The following is a 16756-nucleotide window of genomic DNA, read 5'->3' as shown; positions in this document are numbered from 1 at the left end:
ATAATCAGAGGGGAAAGGTGGGGCTTGTATGTGTGTGTGTGTGTGGGGTGTTGTGTAGACTTGGAAAGAAGGGCCGGGCAGGAGGAGGGGGAGGAGAGAAGGCCACCAGCATCTGTTTCTTTCTTTTTATTCTCATCTCACCCCCCTCCTCCTTTTCCATTTCTCCTTTGGAATGAAATATGGGGAGGCATTGAGGTGCATACTAATAACTATCAATCTGTAATATCCCCTTGTGGCACTTGGAAGACCAAACCTCTGCTACCATAAGTTATTTCAGATTAACAAAGATTAATTGACTTTGGCTGCACCCTTCATTAAAGGGGGGCGCCGGAGAAGCATTTGAAAAGAAAGCACTTGACGGAAACTGGGAAGAAAAAAGAAAAAGAATCCTAGCAGCTTAATTCCAGTCGGTACACGGGAGCCCCCCCGGCGAAGGAAGATAGAAATAGCCACGCCTCGGCCTCTCTGGCCACCAGCGGCTGGCTTTTAAGTGGGAGTCGCTTTGCCAAGACGTTTTGTTTTATAGTTTTGTTTAAAATTTTTACAGTGTGCGAAAAGGGGCATAGTATCGATTATAGAATTTATAAGACACAGAACTACAGTTATGTGTTGTGTTTCTTTGACTCCTAAACAGTTTCTCAAGTTAATAAGGAGGAGGCTTACAGACTCGACAAAGTAAACCCTTCACATTTTACAAGCCTAGCTCTCAAGATCGAAGAGTGATTTAGGGGAATCACTTGATATATCTTTGTTGACAACCCATGACCATTTATGCCAATATAAGTATAGATCTGTGTCACCCAAAGAAAATACTTAGAATTTTATTGGCTATTTTAGTCAGAGATTTATGGTTGTGTGTGTGTATGTGTGTGTGTCTGAGTTGTTTTCTGAGCATAATACATTGGTGCATCATAAGTTTGCTCACACATATTAAATTGACTTATGGCATGCTGCTGGCTTTGGAACCCGTTTATATTTCATATAAAATGATACCATCAGTATATAGTCTTCACCTCCTCTTTATAAATTATTTCATTAGCAGGAAAATGAGCTGCTCCTTTTGTGGCCCTAATGTATTTCATGTTTAAACTCAAAAGCAACCATTCATTCTGTTTAAATTTTTTTTTTTTTAATGAGGAAATTGGAGATTGTACAGTTCTCATCCACAGAGATCAAATACGCTCCTGTGTGTTATTAACCCTAATGGCTTTCAGGGAGGAAGCAGCAATCTGGCGGGGGGATTAGCATTGTAAGTCTCTAGTTAGGGGGGGAAATTACAGAGAACATGCATCCTGCGCCTCAGCCCTGAGGTCTCGGGGTAAGTAATGACTCCCACAGTTGAAGGATTTTCTATGGTCCTCCTTTCACTGTTCTTCAGGGCCCGTCTGGTAGGGGGGGTTTCTGGTTGTGTGATTCTTGGCAGAGTCCTGTTAACTTAATGAAACCTTACTCAGCCCACTCTTTGTTTGCGCTGCCTCCGAGGCCCCGCTCGGAGGGGGAGCTTTTCAAAAGGGAAAAGTGCTTTAAGATGGCCCGGCGTGTGTGCGGGGCTCTCGGCGGAGACATCAATTACACACAGATGAGGCGCTTCCTGCAGGAGTGGCGGTGGGACTAACGAGGTCTGGGCGTCCGCAGGGGCGGCCCTGACGGTGTCTCCTGGGCAGCGTCCTGCACAGCCGGGGAAGGACCATGCAGGCTGTGCATGGTGCACGGAGTGAGCTCAGGAACTTGCTTGCTTTCTTTTTATTTTAAATATATTTTTTACTAATTTTTTACAGAGAGGAAGGGAGAGGAATAGAGAGTTAGAAACATCGCTGAGAGAGAAGCATCGATCAGCTGCCTCCTGCACACTCCCTACTGGGGATGTGCCCGCAACCAAGGTAACATGCCCTTGACCGGAATCGAACCCGGGACCTTTCAGTCCTCAGGCCAACACTCTCTCCACTGACGTAAACCAGTTAGGGCTCTTTCTTTCTTTTAATGTCTTTTTTTGATTTTAGAGAGAAAGGGAGAGGGAGAGAAAGAGAAACATCAATGATGAGAGTCATGGATTGGCTGCCTCCTGCACATCCTCCCCTCCCCCCCACTAGGGATCTAGCCTGCTAGCCAGGCAAGTGTCCTAACCCAGAATGGAACTATGACCTCCTGGTTCATTGGTTGATGCGCCACCACTGAGCCACACCAGCCGGGCTGTTCTGAGTAACTGAACAGCCGGCCCAGGGGAGGCTCACTCCCCGTGGCCTCCCGGCCTTGTTTCGCCGGAGGAGTTCCAGGAGCTTGCCCCGTGGCCTCCCGGCCTTGTTTGTTCCAGGAGCTTGCCGGTGCTCCTGGCGGTTTTCCGCAGGATGGTGTGAGAGGTCACGGTCAGTTTCTACCTGGCGCCCACTCCCGGGTTATAGGTGAGGGCGGGGAATCCTGCCAGGTCCCCCCTTTTCTCAGGTGAAGCTCATTGTCTCGTATCCAACATCTGCATTTTCCTGGGCGGCGCTGTTGTTCTCATGGAGACACCTGCTCGGCGTTGGTGGCCTGGAGGCGCCGGAGTCTGGGAAAGGCACGTTGGCTCCGTTACACAGGAAAGCAAACGCGGAGGAAGGAGGATCCTGCTCGCCCTCAGCAGTGGCCACGGCAGGATGTAAAGCTTCCGCTGCCCACTCTCTCCCCCTCCCTGCTTTCATCCCTGCCCACGGTCCCCACAGTTCACGGGCAGCATTCGGGCCTCGGAAGTTCATGGAGACCTGTCCTCTCCTGCCAGCCTTTTCCTTAACCCGGTGGACTCAGTAGACACGATTCTATAGCACGTGTCCCGGGGCTGGGACTCACAGTCCCTTTCTACCTGCCTTGCTGCATTTTTTATAACCTTTACAGTCAAGCATTTCTTCCTTCAGCTGAAGTCCTTTGTGCTTTTATTAAATGAATTTTCTCCCTCCCCCTTCCTCCTCCCACCCCTCTCAGGATGGAGAGCAGCTGGACCTCATCTGGATCCCACTCCCTGTATTCTCACTCTCCCAATGCCTCAGCCCCGCTCTCTCAGACATGACTTCTAGGTTACGATTCTGAACTTCTGTTACCCACCAGGGACCTCTTTTTCTTACATATTTCCCCTTGAACTGCAGCCTCTGTTCTTGCATAATAAGATTTATACAAGAGTTGGGGAAGAGAAGAAAGTTTTCTTGTTAAGTGCAGATAGATTAGCCCAGTTAAGTGTACTTTCCCCCTCATTTTCTGGGCTGCGAGGGAAATATTTCATCATGTGGAGATAAGGATTGGAAAGAGACTATGATCTCATAATAAAAACAAACCTCCTCTCAAATAAAGTCAGAGTTAAAGGTGTTCTCGAAATCACTCAGCTTAGCCAGCCCAGCTTCAGTTTGATGTACGATATGTAGTTTGTGATTAATAAAGTTTTTAAAGTTGATCCCAGGTCATCCTTCTCTCCTTTTTGTCGCAAGTGACAGCGGATAACCGTTTCTCCGACAGCTGGCGGCCTGAGCCCACCTCTCCCTTCCCTGGCTGAACCTGGAGTTCCCTTTCCTATGTTGGGTGTAAAGTACAGTGACAAGAAATCCTGCTTTTGGCGGGACAGTCCCAATTTTTAACAATTTGTCGCATGTCCCGCGACGTTTTAAAAAAGTCCCGATTTTTGGAAAGAATTCCTGATTTTTGGAAGGAAAGATTCTTTCCAAAAATCGGGACTGTTTTAAAACGCCGTGGGACAAATTGTTAAAAATCGGACTGTCCCGCCAAAAGCAGGACATCTGGTCACTTAGTGTAAAGCAATGACCAGCAGTGCCCGTGAGGGGAGCACTTACCCTGGACCTCTACCAACGTTTTGGCGATGCTCTTCCGCATTTTTCTGTTTCCCACTTTCCAGGTAGGCTGCTGTACTTCCGAGTACATGTTTCGGGGGCCTGACGCACTGTAGACCGGCACAGGCGTTGTGTGGTGTAGGAGAAATAGGTGCTAATGTTTTCCGCACGCAGGCAGCTTATGGTGATCCTGTCTGTGGCTCGGAGAGGAAGCCGCACCGCGTCTGCGGTAGGAGGGGTTAGGTGGCCGAGGCTAGTACCCAAGAGATATGTTTTTCTATCTCTGATTTGGGTGTCTCCTCTCCTGTCTGAGTGTACAGGATATTTTTATGGTATCCGTGGGACCGGTGGAGTGTGTTCAGTAGGTTGGGCCAATGAAGCAGGCCATAGACACAGTAAAAGCTTCAGTTACGTTAGGTCTGTTTTATTCATAGGTTATATGGTACTAAGTATTGTCAAGTATCAATACATATCATGCTCAGATGCTTTCTCCCTGGAAAACTTGTTTAGGGAAGATTTATTATTTCCATTGGCTTACCTATTATTGCTCTATTTAATTGGCCTGTCTTGATATCTCATACCCTTTGAATGTTATCTTTATTGCAACAGGGAAATTACTTAAATCCAGACACTTATATCTACCTTAGAATAGGAATGCTTTGGGAGAGGGCACTTTTCCTTAGTCTAGATCAAAAGAGGATCTGTTGCTGTGTATTTCCAGAATATCTGATGTGCACAATCTAAAGTGTAACTATGATGTATTTTATATATATGTGTGTGTGTATACACACACAAAACACACTGAGTAGCCAGATTGAATGCATAATAATCTGACCACTCAGTGTGTGTGTGTGTGTGTGTGTGTGTGTGTGTGTGTGTGTATTAGAGGCCCAGTGCATGAATTCCTGCATGGGTGGGGTCTGGGCAGCCTGGCCAGGGGTAGGGGACATGGGCAGTTGGCTAGCCTGCCTGCTGGTCGAACTCGTGGTCGAGGGGACAATTTGTATATTAGCCTTTTTATTATATAGGATATACACCAAGTGGCCAGATTAATATGCATTCAGAGATCATAACAATCTGGCCACTCAGTGTGTGTGTGCGTGTGTGTGTGTGTGTGTGTGTATATATATATATATATATATATATATATATATATATATATATATAGTGTGTGTGTGTGTGTGTGTGTGTCTGTATAAAATATGGCCACTCTATACACACACACACACACACACACACACACACACAAACACACACACAAACAGAAGCTTTTTATTTTTTATTTTATTTTTTTATTAGGGATACTTTCAAATTACCTGCTTGTTAATCTTTCAAAACAAATTGTAGTTATCATGATTAGGCTTTTATAGACCTGGGCTTTCTCAGGTAAAGTTAGAGTTCTATACCACTGTTTTTGGAAAGTCACCTTTTAAAAAGCTGTGGTCTCAAAGTTAGTACTTGAGTCTTATTCACTGTGTTCCTCCCTGCATTTTATACAGGACTTGGCATGAAAGTGCTCAATAAAAGTTTTACAACTGAATGAATAATTAATAAAAAAATAAATGCGGTCCTTCTAAGGCCCAGTCCTCTTTTAAAATGTGCCACAAGTGTTAGAATTCATGTGTGGTCGTTGACTTAAGTTTTTCTTTAAGAAAATAGTATTAAAGCAATTGTGTGTATCAGGGTTATTTCCGCAGATACCTGTGTTGATTTGGGAGCATCTTGTATGAGTTTTCAGAAATGGGAAAAGGGGTCATCGGAGGGGGAACTGATAGAAATGAGGTTGACCCAAGGATGTCCCCTCTCCCTGCCTCAATTGGACCTTTGAACACCAGTTGCCTCAGGTAGCCTGTTACTATGCAGCCTAGTAAGACACACGAATCCTTTTGTGGGATGACTGTTATGGGAGATCCAGTCTGGTTGGTGGTTCTGTCCCCATGCAGCTCCTGCTATTCCAAGTAAGCATCATGATATCTAAATTTGACTCTACATTTATTTTTATTTCACTCTGTGAAACCTCTAAACCATGACTGTCCTCTTAGATTAGAATAAGGTGGTGAGTAAGGGCAGCAGAAGGAAACAGATCGGCAGTTAGTGGCCGGCCCTGCATCTCCCACAAACTTGCACAGGACGTTCTGTGCTTCCATCTCTGTATTTGCCCGAATAGACTCCAAGATCATTTAAACATTTTCAGAATGGGGCATCTGTTTCCAAAGTGAGCCTGGGGTGGGGCGGGGGGTGGTCTAGAGAAGGGGTAGATCGGGCTGGGGGAAAGGGGACATATGTCATACTTTCAACAATAAAGATTTAAAAATATATATATTTTATTGATTTTTTTTTTCACAGAGAGGAAGGGACAGGGATAGAGAGTTAGAAACATCAATGAGAGAGCAACATCCATGAGCTGCCTCCTGCACACTCCCTCCTGGGGATGTGCCCACAACCAAGGTACATGCCCTTGACCAGAATTGAACCTGGGACCCTCAGTTCGCAGGCTGACACTCTATCCACTGAGCCAAGCCTGTTAGGGCAACAATCAATATCTTAAAAAATGAGTGAATAAATTCACCTTTTATGTGTGCTTTTCCATAATGAAAAACTGTGTTTTGCTGACCTCCCCTTCCATGAATTCTGAAAAACAGTGATTGAAAGTTAACTATCGATATGAAAAGCGATTAGGTAAATTTAATGAAAATCAAATGGGACACTTAATTTCATAAACATTCAAAGGTCAACATGTATAGATCTGAACATACATCAGTCCCTGAGTTGCAGAGCCTGTGGGTGGGGAGGCAGACCCCCCCCCCCCCCCCGGGACTGGTGAATCGGTGCACTAAGTTCCGAGGGAACACGATTCGGGGAGGTTGAAGCCCGCCTCAGAGCCCAGGGTGGTCAGGAAAGGTTTGGGGGAGGCTGTGTGAGTTTGGTCTGTCAAGATGAGTTTGTCCAGTCACCTGTTGAAGGTACACTTGGGTTGTTTCCATGTGTTGGGTCTTGTAAATAATGCTCAATGGAATACTATTCGGCCATAAAAAATGAAACAGTTATTTGCAATGACATGGATGGATCTTGAGGGTGTTATACTAAGTGAAATAAGTCAGATGGAAAAGGACAAGAACCCTATGATTTCACACACATGTGGGATATAAAACAAAAAGCAACAAGTGAACCAAAAAGGAAGTACCAAAATACCTCAAGGCTACAGGCAACAGAACAGTGGTTACCAGAGGAGAGGGAGAAGAGAGAAAACGGGGGGTCACGTACATGGAGCCAGAAAGAAACTAGACTTCTTGGTGAGCACACAATGGAGAATACAGATGTTTATTACAAAATCGTACATGTGAAATGTATATAATGTTATTAACCTATGTTACCTCAACACATTTTTTAAACATATATATATTTTTTTTATTAATTTCATAGCGGAAAGGAGAGGGAGAGAGAAATAGAAACATCAGTGATGAGGAAGAATTATTGATCCGCTCCCTCCTGCACTCAAGGCATGTGCCCTGACAGAGAATCAGAACGTGACCTCCTGCCTCAGAGATCGTTGCTCAACCTCTGAGCCATGCCAGCCAGGCTTACCTCAATAAACGTAATTTTAAAAAATCAGCTTGCCAGGCAGAGAGATGGAGAAAGGGTACATGGGATAGGGACAATCAGAACAATTGCAGCAAATGCAGCATGTGTTCAGGGAACCCAGCCGGCTTTCTGTGGCTGCATCAGAGAGTGGGGTCCGGCAACTAAGAGGTGGGACTGGAAGGAGAAACAGAGATAAGATTGCCCTCTGAGCCCGCCCTTCTTTGCTTGCCAAGTTCAAGGTCAAAGACCTCTTGCATACCTGCCAATGCATTAGTAATGAGATTGGAGGGAATGGCACCATCCTGTCTCCTAGCACCCAACTTGAACAATATGAGACCTAACCCATGTGTTCCAGCTCAGCCACATTTTCAGGATGAATGGGGAATGAACAAGAGGAGAGAGAGGGGTAAGCTGGAGACCCTGCGGACAGAGGCTGAAACCCAGGCCTGCAGGGACCCAGTCGCCCACTTCTCTGCCTTCACTTCTGCCCCAGGATTCTGTCACCCTCCACCTTCCTTTGCTCCCAAATCAGAATATTTTGGAGGAGGGCTTTGGGAGTCTGAGAGGGAAAGAACGTAGAGGCAGATGAGCAGCCAATGCCAAGGATCCATTAATGGCTTGAATTTAAAAAGAGCAAATTAGCTTTGCACTATGTTTGAGGCGTGCCGAGTTTGGGCAGTCAAGCCATATGTACGCAGAAATAGTGTTTCTATCGCTTTAGAATTGTGTTCCTCATCCATGTGTCCATCCATGGAGGAGCAGGCAGTCCTGTGGGGTTTGGAGGGATGAGACCCTGGCATCCGTGCTGTGATGGCACCGGGCACGGTCAGCAAAGAGCTCCCCTCCTGTTCTGAATGCCAGGAGGCATCCCTCTCGGAGCCGCACGTCCCTGTCGGACACTCACTGGCCAGAACGTCTGTCCGGATCCTTCAGTTGCCTGGCTCCTAGTGCCACTCTGTGTACGGGGCTTTCCCCCATGTCCTTCCTTCAACATGTGTTTTCTTTGGCTTGGATTTCAGAGGCCAAACTCAGCCCCTTAGATAAATACTCGGGCAGCTGTTTAAAACAAACCCTCTGTTATTTATTTGTCATGTCTGTTACTGAGAAAGCGACAAGAATAAGTCCAAGTGGAAACCATGTGTGCTGTCCGAATAGAAATCTGCACAAACCTGCACAGTCCAACGACATCGTGTTTTTAGAGCTAGCCGCCCTCAGCACACTCCTGGCACAAGAATGGTCTATGCCAGACAGGCCCAGGGTGACAGCCCCTGCTGTCCAGGCCTACATGCAGGCATACCCTAGAGACTCATTACACTGTGCCTCACCCATATTTCTCTCTCTTTTTCCCCTTAAAGGTGTTTTTAACCCACAGGAACACTCCCTTATAGATTTTATGGTCTATTACATTTACATTCTTTAAGATTCCACAGTTATTTTATCAGAATTTACTAATTAGGGAAAACAATTTGACTCAGAAAAATAGGACTCAATTCCAGAAAAAAGGACTGGAGAAAAAAGTGTCCCAGTAGTAAAGGAATTCTTGTAATCCTTCCCTGGGATCTTGGAAAGTCAAATAAATTAGACTAGAGTTGGTTTAGAGCAGTGGTCAACAAACTGGAGCTTGAGAGCCACATGCTGCTCTGTTGACTGAGTTTGCCGACCGCTGGTTTAGAGGAAAAGGAATCATCTTGGAGGGAAACATCATAGTATTTCCTGACAGTGTTTCAGTTTGATGGTCCTGCCTCCTGTCTGAAGTTCTAGACCCAAAGTTGAACAAAATCTTTCTTGGGAAACACCGTGTCTAGACCTGCAGATCACTATTAACACTGTGAATGTAATACTGAACTTATACCAGGCGATGCAGCATACATGGTGATGCTGGAACAGGTATCATGATGCAGAGGTTTCCCGAGTCAGAGAGAAACAGCACAGCTTGAGTTATAAGTTAGGTATCTGTTGCCCTCAGCAAGGCAACCGCTGGTGGTCCGAGCTTATGGGAGCGTCAGAAACCAGGGCACCAGGCTTTCACTCCATGCACATGGATGGAGCGGCTGGTGGTGTTTGATTCTGCTGCATGGATATTTACCTTTGAAACACTACGAAGAATATCATTTCCTAAGAAAACTGGTAAATTTGTTTAGATGTCCAGTAGTCAGAAGCACTCTCATATTTTCTATGAAGTCCCTAAAATCTATTTTGTTATCCATTTCTATTAACTAATAAATTTCCCTTTTTTTTTTTAATGGAAATACTAGAATGCCAAAGTAATCCTATATAGTAAAAGGCTAATATGCAAATAGACCAAACGGCAGAACGACTGGTCTCTATGATGTGCACTGACCACCAGGGGCAGATGCTCAGCGCAAGAGCTGCCCCTGGTGGTCAGTGCACTCCCACAGGGGAGAGTCACTCAGCCAGCCAGAGGCCAGGCTCACAACTGGTGAGTGCAGTGGTGGTGGCAAGAGCCTCTCCCTGACTCTGCACAAGCGCTAAGGATGTCTGACTGCTGGCTTAGGCCCACTGTCCTTAGGAAACAGGCCTAAGCTGTCAGTCAGACATTCCTCCCCCCACCCCCTCAGGGCTCCCAGACTGTGAGAGAGTGCAGGCTGGGCTGAGGAACACCCCACCCCCACCCCCTGAGTGTATGAATTTTGTGCACTGGGCCTCTAGTAAAACATATTTGCTAATGCTCACTTTACTTCTGGCTAGGTTCCTGTAACATTCGTTTAGGTCTGGCCAACTGATGATTATTTCTAATATTTTTGAAGAAGTAAGTCTTGTGAAGGTGCTACAAAGTCCTACTCCAGCTGTCATTTCAAGGAGAGAAGCATAGGAGCCTGTGATTTATGCCAGCAGCGTTTTAAATTGTTTCTTACCTGGAACATTTAGACTGCTTTAAGGAAACATTCCATTTAATCAAACAGAAAAGGTCACCTGATCTTTAATTCAAGGACTTCTCTCCTATCTCCATGGGCAAATCTTTTTGCTACTTCAATCGTAGCATCTCCTGGGCCGCTCATATTCACCAACAGCTCTTGATTTTCTCATGTCAGGGCTGAGTGAGTTGTTCCCTGGACGTTCACTTCCTATTTCAGGATAGCCAATGTGATGCAAGGACACCAGGCTGCCTTAGACATTGCATTGTTGGCATCGATTCTTGGCATGGACACCAGGTAGTTTCAGTGGAACATGGTGGGCCTGGCCTGGGAATCCAGCTCTGCTGTTCCGTTGGCTGTGCGACCAGGGGCAGGTTATGGAGCCTTTTCCATCCTTCCTTTTCTCTCTCCGGTATGGAGATCATACCTGTCCATTGGGCAGGGAAGCTGTGAGGCAGAAACGGATCACATATTTTATGTACCTGGCATTAATAACTAAGCATTATTTTATCTTCCAAAACGTGTTCAGTTTGGCTTGCTTATTGCTTTCTATACTAAAACCAAACTCCATGAACTCTTTTTCCCCCACAAACATTCTCTTTGATGACCCACATGTTCATTTTTGGGCAGCATGCTCTTGGGTGTCTCCAAAGCTACTTGGGTGTTCACAGCACTGGGTCCCCGAATGCTCCCGGGCCTGACCAGAGTAATTCCCACTCTCCCTTGTTTGGTGTGTTTCTGACACTAGGGTCAGCGGCTGCCTAAGCTGCTGTTCCTTGGAAAACTTTCTTGGATAAGTGTTAACTCCTTTGTCCTTAAAAAAGCCACACATTGAGCTTTTGCAGTATATTCTTAAGGTACTTTCTTCCATCTGACTTCCTCTTGCCTCCTGCCTTTGACCCAGGCCTTCCTTCTGCCGGCCACCATAGTGCTGCCTCACTGCCATTGTCCAGGTAACTCATTCCCCCGTGTGTGCACAGGGCGGGGCCCACCCTGCGCTCCTGCAGAGCCAACCATGTTAACCTCATCTTTTGGTGGAAGGTGGGGGCGGAGGGGTGGAAAGACATGCTCTAGCTCTCCCAGGTGTCAGAGAGCTGGAGGGGAGCATGGGCCCATGGGCCAGCCATGCCAGCCAGGCAGATGTTTTTCTGAAAAGCAGTCTTCTTGAAGGAGGTGTCTTCTGGAACAAATGGCCGGTCCTGTTGTCATCTGCCCAGGGTTCCATGTTCTTGGAAATCATCATCTTCACATGACATCCAGCACCTTGCATTTCATTTTTTCTTCTCCGTGCTATGTAACTGGGCCCCTCGGGGGAAGTGTACATGCCGCGGGAGGCAAGAGACTGTGTAGAAGGAAGGATAGAGGAGTTACACCACCTCCAAGGTTGATGGATTTAACACACTTGCATTCATTCGGATTGTTTCTGCAAGATACTGTGCGTGTCCTCGTCTCCATGCTCAGAATTGTGAAACCTCTACTGATCCCTGACTCTGGAGGGAGCCGTCGTGTTTCTTTTTATGACTGTGCCAGGGCCATGTGACATGGGGCTCGTCATCAGTCAGGGGTAAGGAAAGGGAGACCCGGTGACATGGAACTATGCCCTCACAGATGTTCAACGATCCCTTGTCACAAAGGTCGTGGCTCTTGCACTGTGCTCTTTTCCTTTATTCTAGGAATCCATTTCAGCTGGAGAAATGCTCTGGTTAATGACAATGGATATATATATGAAAAAAAGAAAGGAAGGAAGGAAGGAAGGAAGGAAGGAAGGAAGGAAGGAAGGAAGGAAGGAAGGAAGGAAATCAGCCCTGGCTGGTTTGACTTAGTGGATAGAACATTGGCCTGTGGACTCAAGGGTCCCCAGTTCCATTCTGGTCAAGGGCACACGCTCTGGTTGTGGGCTTGACCCCCAGTAGGGGGCATGTAAGAGGCAGCCGATCCATGATTCTCTCTCATCATTGACGTTTCTATCTCTCTCTTCCTCTCCCTTCCTCTCTGAAATCAATGAAAATATATTTTAAAATAAAAAAATAAATTAAAAAAAGGAATTCAAATTAGTAATACCCTTCTCTCTGTGTGTTTCCAGTCTGTGCCAAGCAGGTGCCCGACGAAGCATCTTGCACTCGGGATCCCAGCCTTCCTAACGCGGCCGCGCCCAGCAAGCTAATGTCCTCCTTTCAGCAGCACACCAAAAAGGCCCTGAAGCAGGTGAGCCGGCGGCCGCGGCCTCTGTCCTGTGCTTCTGCCACGGAGGCCCCGGGTCTTGTGTGGAGAAAGTAAAATAAATAAGGACATAGCCACCAGAAGGCAATACAAATGCCCGGATCCAACCACTTCCATAATAGTTAGTACAGTCATTTTAATCAGGCCCACAGCTACGAGAGGCTTGTGTGCACACTTTGAGGTGAAAGAGGAGAGGAAGATATGCCTGGAAACATATAAAAAAAAAACTTTGTATTAAGATTTTTGTGTGAGTGGGAAGCATATTGGGTTCATAAATGCATAGCTTGTTTTGAAAATAGTGTCTCTGTTCATTGTCTCACTAGAGGCCCGATGCATGAAGATTTGTGCAAGAAGCCCTTTCTTCCCCTAGCTGTTGGTACTGCCTTCGCCCTAGCAGGAGCCCCAAGAGACAACAGATCAATCATTCTCTCTCATCATTGATGTTTCTCTCTCTCTCTCTCTCTTCCTCTCTGAAATCAAAGAATGAATATATATATATATATATATATATAAACAAAACCCACAGATAACTTCCTTCTCATTACTGAGATGCATTGTTACAAATGAAGAAAACAGTAATTGTGGCTCACTTGCATCTAGAATATCCGTCTTCAGTGAGTGTGATTTGGTGCTGAATAGAGCTGCAGTGGCATATTGTCCTATCACATCAGGAGTCTTGACCTGTGTGTCCTTGTGCAGAGATAATGGTGAGAGGTAATGGTTACAGGGTTGAACTCTGGCCTCTGACAGACTCTGGTTTCCATTTTTGCTACTTTCTTGTGTGACTCTGGGCAAGCCACTTGTATTCCCCAAATCTCAAATTCTATTTCTAGAAAATGTGGTAATGATCTGAGGACTGAGTGAGGTGGTGCACTGGCAGCACATTGGCGAGTGAGTGTCTGGCCCACAGTAACCCCTCAGTAAGTGTCAGCCACAGCCGTTACACTGCCCCTGCGCCCGGAAGGAAAGGAAAGGATGCTCTGGTTAGATGGGGACCTTGTGCAACGGTCATCCTAATGATGTTAATGAGTGCAAGGCTCACATGTTAAACCCTGCACTCCTGGTTTTCCCCTGGGTGATGGCTTTACTCTGACATTTTTATTTGGGTCCTTGAATGATGCTCTCTTCCACCTCACCTCTTGTGGATCCTGACCAAGTCAAGTGTCACTCTAGGGATACAGTATTTATGACAAGAAAAGAGATACCATGTTTGTAAATAAAGTTCAACATTTTTTTAGAAGCTCCATCAATCATTTTTTTTAAAAGTTCATTCAATCTGTGAAACTCATATTCACATCCAATTCCCTAGATTTAGACGGTCTCTACCTACTTTTCCTCTACTTCAAACAAAGCAACTTAATATTGTTTTACTGAATTATGTTACCTGTCATTTTATATTAATTACTGAAATTTCAAGTATTTCCATTCATGGGGATTACATCTGTGGTAGCAACATAGGTCAAATAATCTTGCCGTTTATATACTTGCTCTTGTGAAATGGTATAGATGCCAAAGAACAAACTTGAATTCAGTGTTGAGGTCCCATGTCAGTAGCTGAAATAAAGGGTGGGTGATGGTACGGAAGCCTAGGTAGGGCTCATTGAGGTAATAAAATGCTGACCAGGATAGAGCAAAAGACACATAATAGGGTACTGGTAGTCATAACTTTTAAGAAACGTAGGCACGGTCGTAAGTGGAACTCATGCTTCCGAGGAGCAGTGATTTAGAAAAAGTGCACACCATGAAACCTTCCTGTGTGTGAATGGAGAAGGAAATTCACATCCCTGCACTGTCATGTCTCATTGCTTTTTACTCCCTTCCTTTCAGTTTCATATCATTTGAACATTTTTTACAACGACTGAAATACTGAGCAGCTCTGACTTAGTGGTGTTTTATGTTATTTTATTGCAGAGCATGTGCTCATGGGAAGTTTTTTGTTTTATTTTTTGGTAGAGCATGCGTTCATGGGAAGTGGCACTTGCTTGCTTAGGCTCTAAGCCTCCTCTTAAGAAAACGTGTTGTGAAAACTTCTGAATACCCAGAAAGAGCTATTTATTAATGTCCCAATACGTCCTATTGTATAACCAAGTAACAAATGAGTCGCCAGGGGAATTTGGCCCGCTGCATAGCAGCTATGCTAATGTTTGGTTAATAATCAAATTCCTATCAGAAATACGTTTAGGAGAAAAGCTGTTCTTGCAGAATGCTGCTCGGATTCCCTGTAATTGCTGACTTTCTTCAGGCAGCATTTTATGAGTTGACTGAACACGAGGCATTGTAAATTGTAGCAGCTCAGCAAACACACAGCTCACCTTTCTTTTGGGTAGTTTACGGGCCCTAAGGATGTGGTGTATTGCTGTTATGTGTCCACCGATAGCCACATATTTGTGTTCTGTGTTTGTGAAGGGATGTTTTGTGTATATCTTTACATGCACAAATCATCATTTCGTGAAAGTAGGGCCAGCTGAATGACCCTCATAATAGTCTCATCAGCTGACATTTACTTTTCTGAATCCTAGACACCATGCTCTGCATTTCACACATACTGTGCCGTTTATTCCTTAGAAGCAGGGACTAGCATCCTCATTTTTCAAATTAAGAAACTACATTAGGTAACTTGCCTAAGATCATCCAGGGAGTAAATCTTGGAGATGACATTTCAGCCCAGAATCATCATTTCTGATACTGCCCCCTTATTGCATACTGCCTTTTAGCATCCTCCTATATAATAAAGCGCTAATATGCTAATTAGACCGAACAGCAAAACAACCTTCCGGAAAACATTCCGGATGAAGCTGGGGCTGTGCATCAGGCCTCTAGTATGGCATATAATAAGATAACAAATGTTTGATAGTATTCAAGAAAATTGACATTTTTGAATATTCGTGATAGTAAGGAAAAGAAAATGGTATAGTCATTAAGAATTTTATTTCTAGCCCAGCCAGTGTGCCTCAGAGATTGAGCATTGATTTGGGAACCAGGAAGTCACCAGTTCAATTCCAGTCAGGGCGCATGCATGCCTGGATTGGGGGCTCGATCCCCAGTGGGGGCATGCAGGAGGCAGCTGATGGATGATGTTCCTCCTTCATCAATGTATCTTCAATCTCTCTGTCCTTCTCCCTCCCTGTCTGTTTCCAAATACAGACTGTTTATGGTTAGAATCAGCATGTATTAGTGGTAGGCATGCAGATATATTAGCTCTTATCATTTTACTAGACATTTATTCTGAGTCAGGAGGACTTTGGAAGTTTAATTCTATATTCACTAGTGTAAGACTCTTAGAAGTAGGTAGGAAAAAACACCACCACCCAAATCTAATCGCTTTATACTCATAAATACAGTGAAACATAATGATGTAAAGCAAATATCCCCACAAAATAAGCCAGATAGATTTCCCAGTCCCGAGCCCACACTGCCACCCTAGTCTGTCACTGTAGAGGGTTTTTACTGGGCAGTCCCTTGGACGGCAGTGTATCTATAGGCTGGTACTTATGGAGACATAATGCCTCTTGGCTACTGACATCGATTGTCCTCCCTGTTCCTAAATACTTGCGACCCCTTCTACTTCTTAATCATCGAAATGCTAGTTAGCATCACATGTTGGGTGAAATCACATGAACAATGCGATGTTATATCGGCATAAGCACCGTCAGGAGCTCCTGGAGAGAAGCTGATTGCTGATGATGACCTCCTTCCCTGCCTTGCTATTTCAGTTGTAATGATCCCAAAATGTATGAAATTAATTCAGTTTTGAATTTTGAAGAAGGTTAATAAAGAAAGAGTAAGCTGTGAAAGTTTGTAAACAGAATCAAAGGAAAGCTTGACGTAGGATGAGGTCTGCTATGGGAGGTGACCTGGTGGGGAACAGACCTCTCCCTGTGGCTCCCCAGGTTTGGCTCCCAGCATTATTTATTGGGTATAGGATTTATCCATCAAGTTGCACATCTGGTTTCCCTCTTCACATCCCAAAGCAGATATATTCTTGGCATTTTGCTTTAGCTTTGTACGTACAGCCAATACTGTGAAATTCCAAAGGTTTTGTTGCCTGATAGCAGTTTCTGACATTTAACGCACTAGCAACAATGCGAGTTGGTGGTGCCTGACTCAGCCAGCTGTTTCGTGGGTGTGCGTGTCTGCAGTGATTTTAGCATTCGCAGCATGTGGTACTTTGGGATTTTTCAGGGAAGGGCTCATTACATTCAGTGCATTTGTAAGTTACATTGTCGGAGTTGTTTTTCAACTAAAATAAAGCAGGTGTTGCTTGTTTATGCA

The 16756-nt window shown here is 45.1% G+C and overlaps 1 protein-coding gene across 2 annotated transcripts in view; it reads left to right on the top strand.

The window, feature by feature from the left end:
* The window catches only part of ASXL3 (ASXL transcriptional regulator 3), a 173112-nt gene that overhangs the window by 83527 nt on the left and 72829 nt on the right, over positions 1-16756 (top strand). For both annotated transcript variants that reach the window (XM_036419042.2, XM_045574489.1), the window contains exon 6: positions 12348-12469. In XM_036419042.2, coding sequence (XP_036274935.1) covers positions 12348-12469 — 122 coding nt within the window. The remainder of the gene's footprint in view (positions 1-12347; positions 12470-16756) is intronic.

The sequence above is a fragment of the Pipistrellus kuhlii genome, unplaced genomic scaffold, assembly GCF_014108245.1.
Source record: "Pipistrellus kuhlii isolate mPipKuh1 unplaced genomic scaffold, mPipKuh1.p scaffold_m20_p_6, whole genome shotgun sequence".
NCBI lineage: Eukaryota > Metazoa > Chordata > Mammalia > Chiroptera > Vespertilionidae > Pipistrellus > Pipistrellus kuhlii.
This window is presented reverse-complemented; position numbering and strand designations above follow the sequence as displayed.